Source organism: Toxorhynchites rutilus, chromosome 2, assembly GCF_029784135.1.
Source record: "Toxorhynchites rutilus septentrionalis strain SRP chromosome 2, ASM2978413v1, whole genome shotgun sequence".
NCBI classification, from domain to species: domain Eukaryota; kingdom Metazoa; phylum Arthropoda; class Insecta; order Diptera; family Culicidae; genus Toxorhynchites; species Toxorhynchites rutilus.
Window position 1 is genome coordinate 185,260,072 of NC_073745.1, and position 22,030 is coordinate 185,282,101.

Below are 22,030 nucleotides of genomic sequence, written 5' to 3' on the forward strand. Positions count from 1 at the left end.
TTGTATTCAACAGTTGACAAATAATCTACCGTACAAAACATTTGTAGCCCGCCATATACCGCTACGCAGGATTGCCAGTTTCTTCGATTATATCATTACTATACTTTTTGTTCCACAACCGTAGTTAGCAATTTAAAAAACAGGATATCTTGAATTCAATTTAACGAATTTGACTACGAATTCAAAAATTTCACGAATTTTTAATAAAACATTACATGTTTTGAGAGAACCAACCCTTCATCCACATTAATACCAAGGCGCGTAGAAGTATATCCTAAGGTGGGCCAACTTGCTAAAATCACTCTTCAGCCATATTGGAAATCTACTGTGTTTTGTTTGTAAACAAAACACAATACGCTTGTGCCCAAGCTCGCTCATGATCAGTCTGTCTCTTTCACGCTTCAAGCAAATAACTCCCCTTCTGCTTTCTTCCCTACTATTTTCATATACCGCTCCCCTAACCAACTCAGTGACAAAACGGCCTCACCTAGTACCATAGATCCGTCTTGATTAATACTGGCGGGATTCAAAAAGATTGGTACTGAAAGTAATCTGGCAACATTGCCAGCAAACCGTACCTATGAATTTCATCTTTCACACAGAAAAACTCATTCAGAGTGAACACGCAGCGTTAGATTTGTAGGACTTCCTTCATTTTGCTTATTCTACTAGTGAAATTTTGAAAACTCGTGTTGCTGATAAACTTCTATTGGGCCAAAAGGTAGAATTTTGATTCTGAGGTAAGCATTGGTCGGGTAATCTTTTTGAGGCGTTTTCACTTTTCGCGTAGACATTTTTGTATGACACGGTTCTGTCAGTATAATTATATCTTCAAATTTCAGTGATTATTATAAAGTTTACCGGCATCGCGCAGTGTTAAAGTTCTATTTTCTTTCCAGGCTGTTAAAATCCCCTATTGGGTTGAATCGGATTCTTAGCACTGGAAAACACAAAGAAGCCAGAGGAGGAGCATCCATATTTGCAAAGCAATTAGCAAAACATAATTTTTGTTTCAAAAAAAAAAACAAAAACACCCGTTCTTGTGTAGTGTTGCCGTTATTGAGCCGCTAGCAAAAACAGCAAACCAGATAAAAAATTGGTTGGATAAAAAGTTAACGGGATCCAACATAACAGCCTGGTGTAAATCGAAGTAAGTTGCGCTGTCAAAATGACGTGGGAACCACAACCAGATGGGCTGAACCAAATTATTACACTGCTCAAGCAGTCACAATCGACGGACAATGCCATCCAACGTGCCGTGCAATCGGTGAGTACAGTTTTATCTGATTTCAGTTAAAGGTTTAATTAAAAAAAAAACAATGTGAATTTGAACATATTGATTCTTTTCCATCCGGAGATTCAATGTAAAATACAGTTATTGTAGAGAAGTAGGCAGGAAATAAATAATTTCATATTCGTTATAATCATGGAAAGTTGCCAGACTTGTTCGATACTTGCGTTACTGGTCGCGAACAACATCTACACATGGAGGCAATGTCAGAGAGTGTCCTGAGTAATTGCAATTATTACATATTTGCCAATTTGAAGGTCGCACATGTCGCAAAAAAAATCGACAGCTACAGATAATATTGACTTCCTCGGAAAAGAGTATTATATGTTTTCTCAGAATCGCTCAATTTTCACAGACTTGCAAATTCTGACGCTCTATAGCTTGTATCTTCTTCTTTTTATAAAAAAAGAGGCAAATGAATGTTGTAGCTCAAAGTTACAATAATAGATTAAATCAATCATCTTGTTGGGTCAGGTGTACAATTCTTAGACCCTTTTCAGTAAACCGATTTTAGTGGCGTAGTTCAGAATCCAAAGAAATCGAGTAAAATTTTTTTTGATGTATGTTTTTTGATGCGACAGCCATGATTGACGGGATCTCTTTGGACAGCTTGTTGTTGGGAGGCCCTGATCTGGTAGTACCGACCATTACTGACTGTGCTATACGGTTTCCGGGAACGAGGTGTGCCGCTTGGTGGCAACCTGCAGGAGATGTTGAATCAGATGAAGATACGCCCTGGGTATCGTCACTCTCAGCGGTGTTTTTTTTTTTTTTACGAGGCGACCCGACGCAACAACCCAGTATCTTTACTATGAATGAGGCCACATTCAGCCCAACAAGCTCACCGTGCTCTGTGCAGTTCATCAAAAACCTGAACGCACAGGAATAAGTTGATAGGTATGTGAGCTTGTTCACCATAAAGCGGTTTCAACATTCGAAACTAGCTGTCCAATTCTCAAGAAGTTCTACGACGGGTCGTCGTAACGGGTGGATGTCGGGAAAAATCTGTCAACGCAAATAGGACAAATTCAGTAGAGAATGGTCCTAGGGACTGAATATTATAGAAGTTGTTTCTATCAAGAGATGTATTCTACAGTTTGTAATTAGCCAGTACGATCTACTTGGCCTGCTCTCGTATTTTCTTATTCACGGCCGAGTCATTATCCAAGACATTTTGCGAACGAAGCCAGGCTGGAACGATACTGTCAACCAGAAGATCATTCAGCGATGACAGAGGTGAATCAAACTGTTCGAAGAATTGGAGAAGGTCAGCATCTCCCGAGAATATTTTCCGGGTGTTCGATCGGAAAAAATTGAGGATTTGCAGCTTCACCTGTTCGTCGACGCCAGTGAGACACCTTACTTTCACTCTGCTATTGGGGAAGCTCTGCTTGCAAAAAAAAAAAAAAAAACAACGGGCTATTGTGCTGTTAATAGCACAACAATTATCATATTAACTGTCTCCGCTGTCCGGTCTGCTGAACAATGGAAGAACAGAAGGAAATACTCTTACGCCTAAAAATGACTGCTGTGTTTACAATTTATAGAAATCACAAGCATGTAACATGTACACGATTAAAATCCGACTGTTACAGCTAAAATGCTAATAAGCCTAAATAAATAAACAAATGGAATAAAAAACAAGAACAGCCGCCGAAAAATGGTCACCTCACAGCAGATGAACTGAACTAAGTGCAAAATGCTCTCTGGCGTCTGGATCTGCAGCAAGGAAGTTAGATTGTTGAAGAAGATCGCCGGAGGAGATCGTTCAGTGAAACTGCAGAAAACATGGATGAACATGATGTAGTCTGGATGGATTCCCGTCTATGTGGCGTGTACTTCGTTCCGGTTGACGCATAGTTCCCGATTGATTTACCGAAGAGCCATTTGCTGACGAACCTACTGCTAGACTGGTATCATCGGATATATGACCACGCGAACCACGAAATGGTGGTCAACGAAGTACTCCAACATTTATTTATTTAATTGTTATCAACGGGCAGTATTTTGTCCTAATGATATTATTGAAAATTACGTATTTGTTCAATAAATGGTTGCCGGGCCCTTTTTTTTGAGTAGTGGAAGTCGAATCCAGAAGCTACTCTATTGAACAGGCGTTGAAGATCCAACATGGCTGAGTTGTATCCATGGTTGGTACGACGGAAAGGAACTCGGAGGAAAGCGTGGTCCCGTAAAGCTCGAGGTTGAACCAGAAGGTTGATGTTCTCCAAAATCACTGGGCATTCTGTCCTAGCCAATAGCACGTCATACACAAACAAGGCGCGGTTCACATCCCTTCGCAGGGATGTGCTCCAGGGTAATTGTCTTACAGCGAACCGAGCAAATCGCTTTTGTACGGCTTCGATTCTGTTGACTCCGTTCAGATAGTGCGGATTCCAAATGACTGAACAGTATTCCAGACTTGAGCGAATTAGAGCACTGAATATAGATTTAAGGTAGTGTACATCGGTGAAATCCCTCACAGTGCGCGTGATGAATCCAAGCCTTCCTAATGTAGCAGAGAATTCTGCGGAGAAGCAATCGCCTTTTTTTTAATCGCGAGGGAGTGTCCGATCAAATACAATGTAAGCCAATGTAAAACATTGCTGCTGAAGTCAAGCTTGTCTAATTTACGCACTGTAATATCATTGTTGATTATGTCAAAGGCGGTCGCTGGACATTCCGTCAGCAATATATGTGGTAAACGAAAGAAGATTTATTGTTGATCAGCTGACTCGGCAAACTTCGTCCCGCACAATATTTTTTTGTTATCAATACCTTCAAACATCCACGTTTTCTAACTAAGCACAAATTTATGAGCAATCTAAACTAAGCACAAATTTATCTTCTAATCGACTCCGATGAATCTACCTTTTACTAGAAAATTCCTAGTACTTCTACCAAAACTCGTCATTATAATTATTTTCAGACACAATTCTCGTTCAAGATTTTTCAACCACTTGCAAATAACATGTTTCTCCGTTGCATGGAATAAATGTTTGATACAGACAACATGATAGAATAAAGACGTCTCCCCTCTGCTCCCCTTAGAGAGGGGGAGGAGTGTCTATTCACCATAGAAACGTTCCGTGCCTCCTTAAATCTTCACATGCCAAATTGGTTCCATTTGCTTGATTAGTTTTCGAGTTATGCAGAAATTTGTATGACATCTCCCCCTTAGAGAGGGGATGGAGTGTAACCACCGTGAAAACATTTATTGCGCCCTAAAACCTTCATACACCTAATTTGGTTTCGTTTGCTTGATTAATTCTCGAGTAATGCAGAAATTTATGTTTCATTTGTATGGCAGCCCCCCCCTTAGAGAAGGGGGTGGGGTGTCTAACCACAAGAGAAACATTCATTGCACCCTAAAAACTCCACATGCCAAATTTGGTTTCGTTTTCTTGATTAATTCTCGAGTAATGCAGAAATTTGTGTTTCATTTGTATGGCAGCTTCATCTGGTTTGCTCACAAAGCAGAGATCGTGCATACAGTTATTTTCATTTTTCATAGAATTGATTTGCTGAAGCAAATTATAGCCGTTCGTCCCAGCATGGAAGGTTGAATGGGAAGGATCAGCGTATGAAAATAAGTTCACGAAATCCATGTTCAGCCGTATAAGACTATCGCACTTAAGGTGAGCTGCTTGATTGCAAGAGCCACTGCATTGCATGAACCCGAGGAATTTGATCGGCTTCGAGCACTGGTAGCAATTCGATTCAATTGTGAAAGCTTTTCTCTTATGTCGGCTAAGATTCGGAGCATTGCAAGGTCGGACGATCGTTGGTGGAAAGATGGGCGGCACTATTCACGCGTCCACCATCCAAGCCATGCACTCGGAGATAGTGCACTAATTGTCGACGAATTCTTGCAAGTTGGAAAAACGACGGTGGTGGATTTCCGTTGAAAATTTGGATTGCTAACGGGACAAATTTTCAAGGAGCCAACCGTGAACTGAAGAACCTTTTGGAGAAGGTTGACTAGCAGTTGTCCGCAGTGTTCACGAACACCACCATCAAGTGTATCTTCAATCCACCGACTGCACTCCATATGGGTGTATCGTGAGAGCGACTGACTGATCAATCAAAACCGCATCACTCATTCGTTCCTGTGGTTCCTGACTGACTGGTTTTCTTCTCTGGAGCCACCAAATGTGGCTACGAAGGTGCGCTGATTACGCGAAAATCGGGAACCCTTTATCGGACGTTTATGGTAGACCAAAATTCTTTGGGTGGCTTCCTCCGAAAGCCTCTCAACTAAATAATTAAAAAAAAAGGCCAGATCACGTAGATCGTACAACTGAAGGGATGCGCCTTCTAGTGTGATCCGGTAGTACCACGTCACCAAGAATTTGACCGGGTAGAGCCAAATAGGGAAGGATTTGGAAATTTCGGATTTTTTACGCATTGGGTTCGATCCTGTGGATCTTCCTACCGTGGCCCTCTTTGCTTTAGTTCTTCAACTGGTTGCCCACAAAGCGTTTCTTCTTCCGTCAACAAAACGTTTCTATGGCGAATAGACACTCCTCCCGTCTCTCTGAGGGAGAAGGGGGGCTGCCATACAAATGAAGCATACATTTCCGCATAATTCAAGAACTAATCAAGCAAACCAAATTTGGCATGTGCAGGTTTTATGGAGAAGAAACATTTCTAAGGTGGTTCTAAAAAAATTGAAATTCTAAAGAAATTGATCTTTGTTCGAGAGTGGAAATGGAAATGGATTTTCTGTTCTAAACATTTATGTCATGTAACGGAGAAACATGTTATTTTCAAGTTGTTGAAAAATCTTGAAATCTTGAAATCTTGTGTCTGAAAATAATCTGATATTATAATGACGAGTTTTGATAGAAGTACTAGTAGTTTTATAGTAAAAGATAATTTTAAAGGATAGATTAGAAGATCAATCAATGGACGATTCTGCGATTGGACCCATGAACGTGCGCTTAGTGAAAAAAACGTGATGTGAACACGAAAAATAAGTTTTGGGCGGGACGAAGTTTGCCGGGTCAGCTAGTATGGTATAAATGAACCATCCGTGATTTGAAGCCACACGTTTAGAGGCGAATAAACTGAATAGTTTAAAGCCTATTTGATTCAAAATCATAATCATGAAGCCACGCCACTTCTCGTTTGGTGGTCAGCGAAGCAACATCGCAGGAGAGCGTCGAGCGAGAGTGAATTTTCATACTCAAAACAGGCGAAGAGGGGGTATGGAGTAGAATTTCTTTCCACAATGGCCTTTCTCAGGGCTCCACATGAAACCACAGTTGCGAGCGAGGTAGCAAGCTGCATTTATGCGTTTATTTAGATACAACGTATCTTTCATGGAAATGTGTTTTCAAATTCCAGCAGGAAAACATTACTGTTCCAGTTCGTGGGGTTCGATCACACCTTAAGCGGAATATAGGAGCAAAAGTGTTTATAGTTTGCGCAATACACTCTACAATAATATTTGAAGTGATGAATAAGTGGATTGAATAATATAATTCCGTAGTTCTACGTCAGACTACTGCGGTTGTGTCTCAGCTACAACCTATTACATTTTTGACGTAGGACTACGTCTAACCGGAAGATATAGGGGGTGAAATGGAAATCTAGACACTGAACAAGTAGGAAAAAATGCAAGATTTGGAACGCTTATAACTCGAGCATTTCTCAATAGATCGCAAAGGTTTTTGCATCAATTGATAGAAAATATATCTACGCATCTATCATAACGAATAACATTTCATTTTTCTTGAGATAAATAATTGAATAATTGTGAAATATCAAGCATTGTCCAAATGCACTATGTGCCCATTTTTGATTGGTCCATTTTGTGCTCCTCAAAACGTACTGACCAAAAGGGGCAACCAGAGCAGCAGCGAAATAGAATGAAGCACGATTGGGAAGGAAAAAGAAAAATATGAACGAAACATTGGTCGCAGTCTCACACATGCGTAATTCTCGAGCCAGCCAGTCAGCTTAAAAATCCCCGCTCCGCTGCCGTAACGATCATTCTCATTCAAACCGTACACCACATCGGTTCGCATCACAACACATCAACAAACCAACCCAAGCAGCCATGTCTGGACATGGCAAAGGAGGAAAAGTGAAGGGAAAGGCAAAATCCCGCTCGAACCGTGTTGATCTGGAGTTCCCCGCAAGGGTAGCTAGGCCGAGCGCGTTAGTACCAGTGCACCAGTCCACCTAGCCGGCGTTATATAGTTTCGGACGCCGAAGTGATCGAGTTGGCTGGCAGAGCTGCTCGCGACGATAAGAAAACCCGCATTCGGAACAGAACACATTCGGTTCGGTGGACATCAAGACAACAGGCAGTTGCAGCGAGGGGCGAGTGGCAAACGCAATCGCAAAACGGCATCAGGTAGCAGAAGAAAAAAGTTTGTTCTTCATACAAACTGCTTTGGTGGCAAATCCAGAACAAGGCGGCATCGAGGGCGTTCGAAATGGTTTTTTTTTCAAAACCACGAGTACTAAGTTTTCTAAATTGGAACCATTCCATAAAACAAGGCGCTTTTCAGGGCCATTAAACCTTCCAAAAACGAGTTTAGGAAATACAGTTCAATGCTTTCTAAAACAATATCCAAAATAATAATAAAACACAAATTGATTTTTTCATAATTTGTTTGCCAGGATATGATGAGTATGTGAATTTGGCAGTTGTTCTGAGCTTATTGATTTTCACCAATTCTTAAATTGCTTCTATATTGAAAGTACAGTAATTTACACTTATCTCGAAATTTAGCTAATTGGATGGACCTGCAATGCGACATATTTAGTTGGACATTTTTGTAAACATAGAGTTCGGGGTCCAAATTATGACCCCACATTGAATGTCGACACTGTACCACTGTCATCGCAAATGTTCAATTACAGGTTAAAATTACCTCCAATCCAACACTGAGTGGTGGTAATGCGACGTGCCTCTGAATGTAATTTGCTGTACAATATGTCACAAGCTGGATGGGAAGAAATTTTCCAACTGTGAAAGTTGTGGCGAGTGGCAAACGCAATCGCTAAACAGAAAGGTTTAGCCGAACAAGATGGGGATATCGAGTGATAACAAAACAATAAACTCTTTAGATTGAAGATAATTTTGTGATCCTGAAAAGGACCCTTTTTAGCCTGCATGTGAATCCAACGAGCGAACAAATCGTAATGAATGTATTATTTTTTGTCATCGCTACCTTTTAACGCTCATTTGTTCGTCTCGTTGGACTGGCCCCTTTGGCTGAGTCTGCCGATTTGTCTCTATCCTGTGAGCGTGTACTGCTAAAGTACAAAAGGCGCGGATCCGCTGAAAAATATATCATTCTCCTTCAAATCGTAAATCAGTGTGGTTGTATGGCATCGTTTCACATCACATCGCATCAACGGATTGGTGCCGGAGCACCAGTATACCTAATAGCGGTTATAGAATTTCGGCCGCCGGAGTGCTCGAGTTGGCTTGCAAAGCTGCTCACGACAATAAGAAAACCCGCCTACAGAACAGAGCACATTCGGTTCGGTGGCAACAACTAGTTTCAGCGAGTGGCAAACGCAATCGCAAAACGGCAGCAGGTAGAAGAAAGAAAAAGTTTGTTGATACAGACTGCTTTGGTGGCAAAACCAGCCACCGTAAAACACGGCGCTTTTCAGGGTCATTAAACCTTTCAAAGAAGATTTATGAAAAGTTTTTCACAATACCAATTCATTCTAAAGTGACATAATATGACATATCATATAAACTGATTTATTTTGTTTATGCTTGTTCTTGAACTTATTGGTGGTTGGGGTCTTTTAAATTGATCATTCAGTGTTTACAAACCCATGCATGGTTTCCGAATTAAAAGTGGCTTCAAATTACAACACATTGTATAGTTCTACGTCACTCCGGTTATGTCCCCGACATTACCCACCCGTCTTTTTTTTCTACTTGTTTATGATAGAGCGCGGTCTAACCACACGCTCTATGGCTATTGTCTGCCGTCCGAAGCAGACGAATTAGCCCAAAGAGTTCAGAGACAGAGATTTGGCGCAAAACGTAGACGATTTTTTGGACTACGCCACTAAAATCGGTTTGATGAAAAGGGGTCCGGAAATGGTACACCTATCCCAACAAATTAAAGAAAAAACTCAACACTAAAGCGAAGCACTCAACGTAATAACCAATAATGAACCAAACACTTATTAAAACAGAATATATGCACGATAACTGTGAAAATTTAAATTTGTTTTCTCTCTTAATTTCTAGAAACTAGAGGAGCTCAACCGATATCCAGATTTTAATAACTACCTTATTTACGTTCTGACCAAACTGAAATCTCAAGACGAGCCTACTCGATCCTTGTCCGGATTGATCCTGAAGAACAACATTCGCATCCATGGAACCGAGCTGCAGCCGGCTATCGTTGAGTACATCAAACAGGAATGCCTGACGGCTTTGGGAGATCCCTCGCCTCTGATTCGGGCAACTGTTGGCATCCTTATCACGACGATAGCGAACAAGGGAAGTCTCCAAAATTGGCCAGAACTGTTGCCTACTCTGTGTGATATGCTCGACTCGCAGGAATACAGTGTTTGCGAAGGCGCCTTTGGTGCCCTACAGAAGATCTGTGAGGATTCTGCGGATACGTTGGACAGTGCCGCTCTCAATCGGCCCCTCAATGTTATGATTCCAAAGTTCTTGCAATTTTTCCGTCACTCCAGTCCAAAGATTCGTTCCCATGCTATTGCGTGCATAAATCAGTTCATCATCAATCGAACCCAAGCGCTGATGCTGCATATCGATACATTCATAGAGAATTTATTCCATCTGTCATCGGACGAAGATCGGGAGGTGCGGAAAAATGTTTGCCGAGGTTTGGTGATGCTGTTGGAGGTCCGGATGGATCGATTAATGCCGCACATGAACAGCATCATAGAGTATATGTTAACTCGAACGCAGGATCCTGATGAAACGGCACTGGAAGCATGTGAGTTTTGGCTATCACTCGCAGAGCAAAATATATGCAAAGAAGTGTTGACACCACATTTGCCGCGATTAGCGCCTGTTTTGATCCGGGGTATGAGATACTCCGACATAGACATAATTATTCTGAAGGGCGATGTCGAAGAGGACGAAATGATTCCAGATCGGGAAGAGGATATCAAACCAAGGTTTCATAAAACGCGAACTCATACGCAAAAAGCCGGAAGTATGGGCGCACAGGAAGTTGGAGCGCGCCCTATGGAAAGTAACGAAGAGGAGGATGATATGGATGATCCATACGACGATATGGACGATGATAGTAATCTGTCCGACTGGAATTTACGTAAATGTAGCGCTGCTGCTTTGGACGTATTGGCAAATGTTTTCAAAGACGATTTCCTTCCAATTCTACTGCCGATTCTGAAGGAGACCCTGTTTCATCAAGACTGGCAAATCAAAGAGAGTGGAATATTGGCTCTCGGGGCTATTGCAGAAGGGTGCATGAATGGTATGATACCTCATCTGCCAGAGCTGATTCCTTACTTGGTTTCATGTCTATCAGACAAGAAAGCTCTGGTGCGTGCGATCACCTGCTGGACATTATCCCGCTACGCTCATTGGGTCGTGAGTCAGCCGCCTGATCAATACCTGAAACCATTGATGGAGGAGTTACTGAAGAGGATTCTCGATGCGAATAAACGCGTTCAAGAAGCAGCCTGTTCCGCTTTTGCTACTTTGGAGGAGGAAGCATGCACAGAGTTGGTACCCTATCTCGGATACATTCTTAAAACTTTAGTGTTTGCCTTCGGAAAATATCAGCACAAAAACTTGCTTATCCTGTACGATGCCATCGGGACGTTGGCGGACTCTGTGGGACACCATTTGAACAAGCCTGAATACATCAATATGCTTATGCCGCCGTTGATCCAGAAATGGAACATGTTAAAGGATGAAGATAAGGATTTATTTCCTTTGCTGGAATGTTTGTCAAGTGTGGCGACCGCATTGCAGTCTGGTTTTTTGCCATATTGCGAACCCGTGTACAGGAGATGTATTTCACTGATACAGCAAACATTGAACCAAGATCTGGCCAGCACGACGAGCCCTGGTCAATATGAGCTCCCGGATAAAGATTTCATGATTGTGGCGCTGGATTTATTATCTGGTTTGGCGGAGGGACTTGATGGACACATTGAGTCTTTGGTCCTTAGCAGTAACATTATGCAATTACTTTACCAGTGCATGCAGGATTCTATGCCAGAGGTGAGTTACAAATGGTAATGAATCGCTTCATATAGCTTGAATGGTATCTCGTTCACAGGTTCGACAATCATCATTTGCTCTGTTAGGAGATTTGACGAAGGCATGTTTTCAGCATGTGCACCCATTCATTGCCGATTTCCTACCTATTTTGGGTCAGAATCTGAATCCAGAGTACATCTCGGTATGCAACAATGCAACGTGGGCTATCGGAGAAATCAGCATAAAGTTGCGTAAGTTGGCATCTGTTGCTTTTATTTCAATATCTAATACATCTACTTTCCTTCATGCAGGTGAGGACACTAAGCCGTACATTTCGTTGGTACTTGCACAGCTGATCGAGATTATTAACAATCCCAACACACCGAAAACGCTGCTGGAGAACACAGGTAATTAGGATTAAAATATAAATCTTCGTTATGGTTATGTTTCAGAGCTCCACCTTTTTACATGTGCAAATATTTGTTATTCGTTGATTTTTACATGTTTGAACAAAGTGATTTAGAGCTTCATTATACAGTTCAATGTGTAGTGTACATTGTGACGTGTATGTACTCTTTGAATAAGGTAGGCGGTGAGCAGGGATTCAATACTGTTAACATAGGAACGTTTCATGTTCCGCATTTTACATCGCTTCCCTTTCTGTTTCACATTGGGTAGATAGGGGCAATATGGTGCCCCAAAGAACGAAACGTCCTAAATCATGTATGAACATTTTTTATGCAACATGTTAAAATCACACGATTTGAAACCTTATTGATCGATGTACATTGTATGAAAATGCTTTAGAAAAGATTCATGATGAAAATTTACACTTTTAAAAATGTATTCCATTGTCGATCGAGAGCACTACGGGGCAAAATGGGCCACCATGCGGGGCAATATGACCATGTTGGTTGATTCAATCATTGAGGCATGTTTTCGCTGGGAAATAACGTAACAAGTTCATATAACGAAAGTTTATTCTATTCACGTATATTTCATTGGATTTCATTCAGTTTGTATGTACAAAAAGTAACAATGTGATCAAAGTGATTGGACTGCAATTTTACGTTACTCAAAGCAGGAACAGAGAATATTTGTGCAGTTATGTACCCACGAGTGGCATCGATAGCATTCATCGCCGTCCGTAGAGGAACTGAATTTTGCCCCACAGGAGCAACATAGAGTGCCCTGTGGAAGATTCTATGATCGTTATTCCGTGTTCAGCACTCAGCGCTCAGCTGAAGTTATAGCGCTTTTCTGCCTTTTTCCCTCGCATTGTTAGAATTTTGGAATTTCTGGTCTGTACCTGTTGAATGCAGATAATAATTTTTAGTTTAATTCGTTCTCCTATTGATAAAAAATAGTTACTGGAATCACTGATGTCTCATCCACGTTGAATTGCCTTACTGGTGGATTGTCGTATTTCTGTACGTCCTCCAGTAAATCGTAGAATTTCCCGACTGCAACGCGATTGAATCCTTGTCCTGGTGGCGGAGATTGCTTTTGGTGTCCAAAGTGATAGTCGTGGGTGGCGCTCTCCAAAACCAGCCAACTAATCCATTCCGGCTAATTGCTTTTGGCTATTGAAAGGGTGAGAAATGCCATCTTTCGGACAAATCGTACGCCAGCTTCCGGATTCACAATAGACACAGTAGACACAATAGTGCACTGGTACACTGAAGTGGCATTTCCTGAGAGCCACATCCAGTTTAGTTTAGTGGATTGCTTGAGTCTGTACAAGGCATTATTAAGGTAACAATTGTTGTTCCGTCCACCCATGAAACAGGAAAGTTGCTCCATGGTAATCTCCTCCGACTTTTCGGTTGATTTGGTTGATCGGTTTAACATTTCGCTGAATGATTTGATGTCAATCTCCTCCTGTTGTCGTTGAAGTCTCACTGCTTGTAACGACTTCATCAGCTCGGTCGGGCAGTTCTGCTTTATGTGTCAACTAGCTGACCCGGCAAACTTCGTCCCGCCCAAAATTTGTTTTTTGTTATCAATACCTTCAAACATTCACGTTTTCTTACTATGCGTAAGTTCATGAGTCCAATCGCAGAACTGTTCGTTGATTGATCTTCTAATCGACCTCGTTGAATTTACCTTTTACTAACACATTCCTAGTACTTCTAACAAAATTCATCATTATAATATCAGATTATTTTTAGACACAATTCTCGTTGAAGATTTTCCACCCACTTACAAATAACATGTTTCTCCGTTACATGGAATAAATGTTTGATATAGAAAATATGATAGAAGAAAGACAGACCCTTTCCCTCTTCTCCCCTTAGAGAGGGAGGAGTGTCTATTTACGGTAGAAACGTTTCGTGTCCCCTAAAATCTTCACATGCCAAATTTGGCTCCATTTGCTTGATTAGTTTTCGAGTTATGCATATTTTTTTTCATTTGTATGGCAGCCCACCCTAAGAGAGGGGGAGGAGTGTCGAACCACCATAGAAACATTTATTGCATCCTAAAACCTCCACATGCCAAATTTTGTTTCGTTTGCTTGATTAGTTCTCGAGTTATGCAGAAATTTGTGTTTCATTTGTATGGAAGACCACCTTAGAGAGGGGGGAGGAGTGTCGAACCACCTTAGAATTGTCTCTTCCCCATTAAACCTCCACATGCCAAATTTAGTTCCGTTTGCTTGATTAGTTCTCGAATTATGCGGAAATGTATTCTTCATTTGTATGGCAGACCCCTCCCCCCTCAGAGAGACGGGAGGAGTGTCTATTCGCCATAAAAACGTTTTGTGTCCCCTAAAAACTTCGCATGCCAAATTTGGTATTTTCTTGATTAGTTTTTGAGTCATGCAGAAATTTGTCTTTCATTTGTATGGCAGCTCCCCCTTAGAGAGGGGGTGGACTGTCTAACCACCGTGAAAACATTTATTGCGCCCTAAAACCTCCATATAGCTAATTTGGTTTCGTTTGCTTGAAACAAAACATAAAATACATACAACATACATACATAAAAACCAACAATAATCTATAAACAAAGATCAAACAACTTCATGTTATATGGAATATGCGTATGTATTGTATGTATGTATGTATTTTTTGTTGCTTAAGTTATTGTCTCGAAAATATTTTTTCACTCATGTACTAAAATGATTTTTGAACCAATCCTCAAAATTTTTTTGCCGTTATAACGAAACATTTCAGGCTTTAAATTGAAAACGTGCCTGAATTGAAGAAGGCCCTTATAGCGAAATGCCGTATAAAGAGCAGCTGTATAGCGAGGCATGGGTGTATATCGGTTTGGCATGGAATGACTGGATGAGAATGTTTAATTGTTAGGTTTCTGTTTTTTTTGCTCACGTGTCCCGTTTTTAGTCCGGAACTATTTGGTCAGCCTACACAGTAGCCATTTAGGCGTATGAGTATTTCTATTTTATCAATACACATGTCACCTTTCGGTGTGAGAATATTCCTATTGTCCGAATTTTCACAGTTGTACCACACACAGCGGGACTGTTGATATAAGGCTTCCATTGTTGTGTTATTAATAGTATCCCAGTCCCTTACCGCTCACATTACGGTCTACTGCATCGGTAATTGCAGTAGCCCGTAATGTGAGCGGTAAGGGACTGGGATTACCGTCACATGATGATTGTTGCGTGGACGTAGTAGCTAGAATAACACACAGTTGAGGGCCCTGACTCATGAGTCCATGAGTTCATTCTTCTCATAGAACTTACACTTCTCATTCGAACGGTACAGGGTAGAACTGTTTCGTTTCGCCAGAGTCTCGATTCTCTTGTTGGCTGCAGGTTGACTATATCGCTTCTCGGAGATCTTCCAACTCCTCGTTTTACCGACCGACCAGTAGCTCGAAGGTTGGTTGGATGGTTGCGTAGCACGTACTAAAATTTTAGACTGCTTCGGTTCGGTTATCTCTACAAAGGGTCTTGCCCTATGGATATTCCACAGAAAAAAAGGGAAAGAAGACTGAGATCATTACTCAGAATTACAACAGTGCAAAATTTTGTCGCTTTCAATGTGTTCACATCATTCAAAGCATACACTGAGTCAAGAAAAAAAGCATTGATCTGTATGAGCTCGTATATCTATAGGTGGTGGAATTCCAGTTCAGTATATAATTTTTAGTATCCATTTCCGAAACGATAACCACGTTTTGTTAAATCATTTGTATTTTTCTCTTTATTTTTTGTTTTTTTTTCTGTATAGCAATAACAATTGGTCGACTGGGTCTTGTGTGCCCCCTTGAAGTGGCTCCCTCGTTGCAACAGTTTGTGAGACAGTGGTGTGTAACCAAATTACTGTTTTTTTTCTCTTTTCTTTACCATATTTTCCATTACTAGACCTTTTCATTTGTGTAACCATGTTTGTTCCTATATTCGTATGTAATTCGCAACTAAGAATAGGATACATAGCCGGTGTTGTATCTTTATTACTGTTTTACTTTTGATTCGTGCTTTTTGTTTACCTCAATTGTAAATCGTAGTTACACTGTGAAAAGTCATGTAATGTGTATCATTTGTGTTTCGGATGAGTTCATGTTTATATATATATATATATATATATATATACTTACTTGTAACAATAGGTGTTCATCACTTCGAAATATTCGGGATAACGAGGAAAAAGATTCGGCCTTCCGGGGAATGTGTCAGATGATCACGGTGAATCCTGTTGGAGTCGTGCCGGATTTTATCTTTTTCTGTGATGCTGCTGCATCTTGGATGAATCCAAAACCAGACCTGCATGAAATGTTGCAAAGGGTAGGTTTTTGGTTTTTTAGTTTGATAGTTCTGAATTAAATGATTCTATTTTTTTGCAGATTTTGCACGGGTTCAAAACTCAGGTCGGTGAGCAAAACTGGACTCGCTTCGTGGGACAGTTCCCACCGCAACTGAGCGAAAGACTAGCGGCTATGTACACAATCTAAGAGGGATTATATTATAGATGCCCCATCTCTTTCGACGAAATGAAGGTTAATGTTTCAATTTCTTCTCTGATATAGAACATCAATCGAACGCAACTTTTGAGCTGTATGTACCTGCATCACAATTGAAATGGGAATGCGTAAAATTGGGTTTTCGAACTATTTATCTTCAGATAATCGGTAGAGTGACAAAAGAAGTGTGGTACATGTTTTTCTTCAGGAATTGTAACATTTTTTACCAACCATGGTAAAAGTAAAATTTGTAGCCATTTTCAATGTTTTGACTATGATATACAGAGTCATTTGGGCCTTGTTAAATTAGATGCACTAGAAACCGTTTCGCTACAAATTGCTTCGGTATCCATACAACAGATTTTCTTGAAAGTGTATGTTTTCGGCTTTCGATAAGTAGGAATTTTATTTATTGTTTTTCTTTATTTTGAAATAAGGAGTGCAGGCTCCTTATATTTAAGCAAACAAAAAACTCATCGTGAGCTTTACGAATAAACTTTTTCAAATTTTAAATGGTAAGGTGTAACTCTAGATGGTGGAAGAAGTAACAGCATATAAAAATTTTTCTGATATTTCATTACTACTTACCGAAGATTACCGTAGATTTAGCTAATTTTTAGCATATAGTAGAGATGCGTTTGCATTAAATTTACCTAATCAATTATGTCCAATAGAAACGGAAATCCTATTATAGCTCCTGCCTTCCATAGGCAATATGATCGAAATCAACTCCTGACTGGAGACTTCTGATTCAATTGTTTAAGTCCTAAATATTTGCCCTTTTGGATTTTGACGTTCAATGGTCTAAAGGAGCATAAAATTCATTATTTCCAACATCGAAAGAATGTTGTATTCTGAACAAAAAAAAACATCATTTCGAGTAATAGTATACAGAGCGTTTGGTCAAGAGTGAATGTAGTTGAGTGTCTGTGAAGTAGTTGATTATTCAAATTAACAGAATTGAAGCAAATGTTTTCATATTTCCATGCAATAGAGGCTTAATAGTTTTCATTTAAGTAGAGTTCCAGTATTGTGTCTACAAGTGCAGTTTTGAAATAATCTGGTTACATTTGCTCACCACACACACAGTCCAGCATTTTTATAACTGCGAGCAAAGGATACAAACATCTCAAAGTGCTTTGGAACTCGATATTTTGATGCATGCTCCAATACTCGCCCCAATAAATTTGTACGAAAAACGTGATACCTGTAGAGCACATCCATCGCCTTCGAGAATCGTTCTGATTATGTTGGGAAAACGTTTGGTGTTTAAACGATTTATAGAAAAATAATGAACAAATACAAACAAGTACAGAAGACATGAATTAATCGTAATCGTAAGATAAACAAAACTTATATCGGGATAATCGGGTCGTCGCGTTCGCGTTCGTGTTTCGGTCGTTACAACACAGTAAGTTATTATTTCTTCGGTCGTCGGGTTTTGTGTTTTATAAGTTTTTCATAGTTTTTGTGTTTACGTAGTCTTTCTTTATTTTGTGAAAAAAAGACCACATTGTTGTTGAACAGATACTATTTGAGTAAATTCTGCACAAGTTCCTCCACAGCAGCTTATCGACCTCAAAAGTAACATACCGAGCGATGCTATAGAAAGAAAATAAAATGGTGCCATTAGATAGGAGAAAATATATCAATTGATTTTAAAGATAAATTACACTACTAATTAAAATTTATACAAGGAAAAACAAAAAAAACAAAAAGAGATTGCAATTGCGATTTTAGCGATTACAATAAATGTGACAAAAAATAACTGACCGTTGGTTAGTCATTTATATTATTAACATTAGGTTAACAAAACAAAGACTGAGAAAAAAACAATACATATTTCCTCAAATTGAAACTAACAATCTTCTTGTTACTTATATTTGTGTTCCAGCTGCTACAACATATACTTCAGGCAGTTGTTTATAAACAGTACTTCGCACATTAAATAATATCTGTTCAATCGAAAAAAAAACTATTTTAGGTTTTATAAAGTTCACATCGTCTTTTTTCACATTAAGCTGTTATAAATCGTCGCCGCGTATCGTGTCGTCGTATCGTGAATCGTGTTAATATAAATCGTCGCGTTCGGTCATCGTGTTTCGTAATCAATTCGGGTCAAGCTCTTAAGCTAATAGTAAAACAAAAGTCGTGCTCGTTTCGCCGGGAATCGTTGTGATATATAATCGTGTTCGTTCGTTGTTAGGAGTTTATATATAGTATATTTGTTTATAGGTTTCAATTACTATTCGTTGGGTTTTGTATGTAGAAATCGCGCGTTATTCATCGGGTTCGTAAAACTAGAAAAAAAATCCTATTGATGGTCCATCGCGTATACCAACAATGAAGGTGCTCATGATAAGATTTAAGGTATATCATAAAATGATGGTAATTATTAGCATAGCAATTCAAATTCTTATAATTCTATACATGTTTGATGAGTGCTGGAGAGTATTAAGTGACTGTAATTAAACAGTTAACTCGTTCTCATTCTCAGCCAAAACAAAACACAAAAAATGGAGTCTCACAGATTGGTCCGAACATTGAAAAACAATGAAAACCATCAAGCTAAAACACTTATTGGACTACAGGAAACTTTTAGGTTTAATATTGGATCGTAATAAATCAAACAAAACATGAATGTGTATAGATTCCTTCATCATACCATGACAGACTAGTAGTTCTGACTCATATTTTATACTAGTTTCACAGTCGACCAAATTCATTCAATCAGTTTTGTTTCGGGTTCATAATAACGGTTAAAGAATGCTGAAAATGATATTTTATTAAATTGCTCACTTTACACTGTACGTACCTTAAATCACTAAATCGAAAAAAAAACAAACCAATCAACGGGGATTGAGTCGCGTCGCGTTTAGTCATCGCGTAATCGTGTGATCGTATTTTAAAACACATCTAAAAACAAACCAGATAATATTGAACAAAGTTTAAAAAATCATCCATCTGTACACCTCAACATGATATCACAATAAACAATGTAACAGCAACAAAATGCAGTAATTACACAACACTTTGATTGCTTAAAAATTCCAAATATATAATTCAGGGAAAAATTGAACATCCATTAAAACAACAGCGGCTAGCTATTACTTTGAATCCGGCTAGCGTCATCTCTTCCGGTAAAGAATTTGTGTAAATGAGATAAATTGCTACTTTAATCAAACTAATGTTATACGGAGAATTGCGTAAGATGTAACTGTGTGAATGGAACGTATGTTTGAAACAGATTTGTGATAAACAAAAAAAAAGATTATAAACAGAAGTCTCGATAATTCCCAGTTCCCTTTCAAATCCTGTCCTAAAGCATCCAAGGAAACCCCCCCTCCCAAAAAAAACGCAGATTTTCCGTTGTCCAAATACAAATAATCCACTGTATGATAAAAGTGTAATACTAAAGACACACATACACACATACCCATCGTAGTCTCAGTGTTCGTTTGAATGAAATATAAAACTTAATTGATTAGAACTGATGGAGGTTTGAATAGATATAAACACAGAAGGATATATTCGAATATCCTTTCCTATATATCTTTCTTCTATTTCTTCGACAGTCTTGAATACAGGCATATTGAAATTACAACACAACATTGAGTAGGGACGTTGTGGAAGGTGCAACATCTTGTGAATGTTTTTTTTCTGTTAATGTATATGGACAAGAAAACCCCAAATGAAAACTTTGATTTGTTCCGTAATAGGTTTTTTTAATAGGAAACAAAGAGAGAGGTTAACCAGAAAGCTCTTTTTTTTACGATGACAATCTTCCTCTATTTGAAAGGTCTGTGACACCGTACGCGAGTATACGTGTTATGATTTTGCACGCGAGTATAGGAGGATTAAAGAAACGGCTTTTATTGATAATGATTAGTTTACAAAAAAAAAACAAATGCAAGTTTTTGCTACTTCGTTTGTAATACGTAATACTTAAGGATACGAACAATGTTAATTTTGTCGTCTTCTAATCTAGGTCGGAACTCATAAACAAGATTTCTAGAAGAGGAAAAGGCACTTTCAGAGTCCATGGTGGGCGTACAGTACGATGAGCTTCGGATACCATTTTGATGTATTTGCCTCTGATGCCCTCTGTACGAAAACTCTTGTCTGAGGGTTCTCATCAATCCGTTCATAGACGTTGAGCTTGGGCTGGAAGTTGAAACCTTTGATTGCTGCAATGTTTTCATGTTCATGTTTCTCCTTGATGCTCAACTGTTCTGCTGGTTCTGAATCGTCCAGTGCTTTTGTTCTTTCCTGTTGTCCGACTACAGAATCAATACCATAATCGTCAAATTTCATCAAGTTACGAACAATTTCAAATGCCTGCATGATCAATGAAGATCGTGACGTTTAATAGAAGACGCCGAAGTCATTATTAATTGTGTCATGGCCACGAGCAGAATGATTCAGAATGAAGTCGTGACAACTTTGATGAACTCGGTGTTATTATGAATACCACGATACTGTCATGTGACGGAGAAAAACTGGTATATTTGTCACTTGTGTTTTAGATGGTGAAAGCTAGTTATGCGGAATGGAGTAAGTTTAATTTCGTATTTATTCAGCTTTTTTGCCAACATTTTGAATATTGTTTTGTCTTGTTTAAGTAAAAGTAAAAGTAAGTTTAAGTAAAAGATAAACAAAAAGCAATTTACCCGCCTGGTGGTCTTTTTAGAACGAAATTCTGACGTATCCAGAGGACGTAAGTTTGTTTATTTGGATTCGGTAAATGCGCTATGGGATGTAATTAAGGATTAAAAATGTAGCTCCCTTAGGCCAATTGAAACATGGCGAAGGTCTACTTCCGATTGTCCTGAATGAACAGACATTTTTTGTTTCTTGTTTTTAGGATTAGACTAAGAGAGAGTTGCAATACCATACAATGGCAATGGAGGCCACTGGCCCAAATACCCACTTATGATTGACTATGTATAGTATTGATTTGTTGATATTTTGAATATAAAATAATAACTGTAGAGTTTTTCCAACATTGTAGAGCTAGTTTTTGTAATTCAAACATTCACAATTGGCGGATCAGACCAGAATCAGGACGATAGTTATAACTTTTTACGTTATAGATAGTTTCAACGGTATTGTTTTGAAGACATACTTTGAATGAAAGAATATTAAAAAAGTGCTGACCAGTTTCTGTTTAAATCATTAAATCAAACCTCATGTCCCGTGCATCAAATTACACGAGAATGGGAAGGATAAGAGGATTAAACTTCAGAATCCCAATTCACTGGATTTTCTTCTGCCGACATTGTGCAACTTCCGCTACCTTGTGTCATTATCACCGAAGTATCCACCGCCAAATCACAAAGTAGCGCAGAGGATTGCAGTGACGCCGAACCGTTTTTTCCCGCCGTCGGGTCAAGTGAACGAACCGGCCGCCATAACCACTCCACTGGAAGCTCATGACAGGCCTGTTTCGCCTATGCCAGCCGAAGCGAGGTCCGATGCCAATATCTATGATGCATGGAGACGTAGCTGAGGAGATATCACGCAAGCTATGGCCGGGAGTTCCAGCTCCCCAATGAACCTCACCACCTTTCCTCGGCTGCTCCCTAGTGGAATGGCTGCCCAACCTGTTATCGTCGGTG

General features: G+C 39.5%; 1 protein-coding gene across 1 annotated transcript; it reads left to right on the top strand.

The window, feature by feature from the left end:
- The first annotated feature begins 572 nt into the window (after positions 1-572).
- LOC129768382 (transportin-1) lies at positions 573-20,175 on the top strand. The gene is made up of 8 exons (XM_055769995.1): positions 573-740; positions 900-1,267; positions 9,525-11,504; positions 11,563-11,734; positions 11,795-11,890; positions 15,683-15,758; positions 16,062-16,236; positions 16,296-20,175. Exons 2-8 carry the CDS (start codon positions 1,169-1,171, stop codon positions 16,401-16,403), a joined length of 2,706 nt encoding a protein of 901 aa, XP_055625970.1. The 5' UTR covers positions 573-740; positions 900-1,168; the 3' UTR covers positions 16,404-20,175.
- Positions 20,176-22,030: the final 1,855 nt, after the last annotated feature.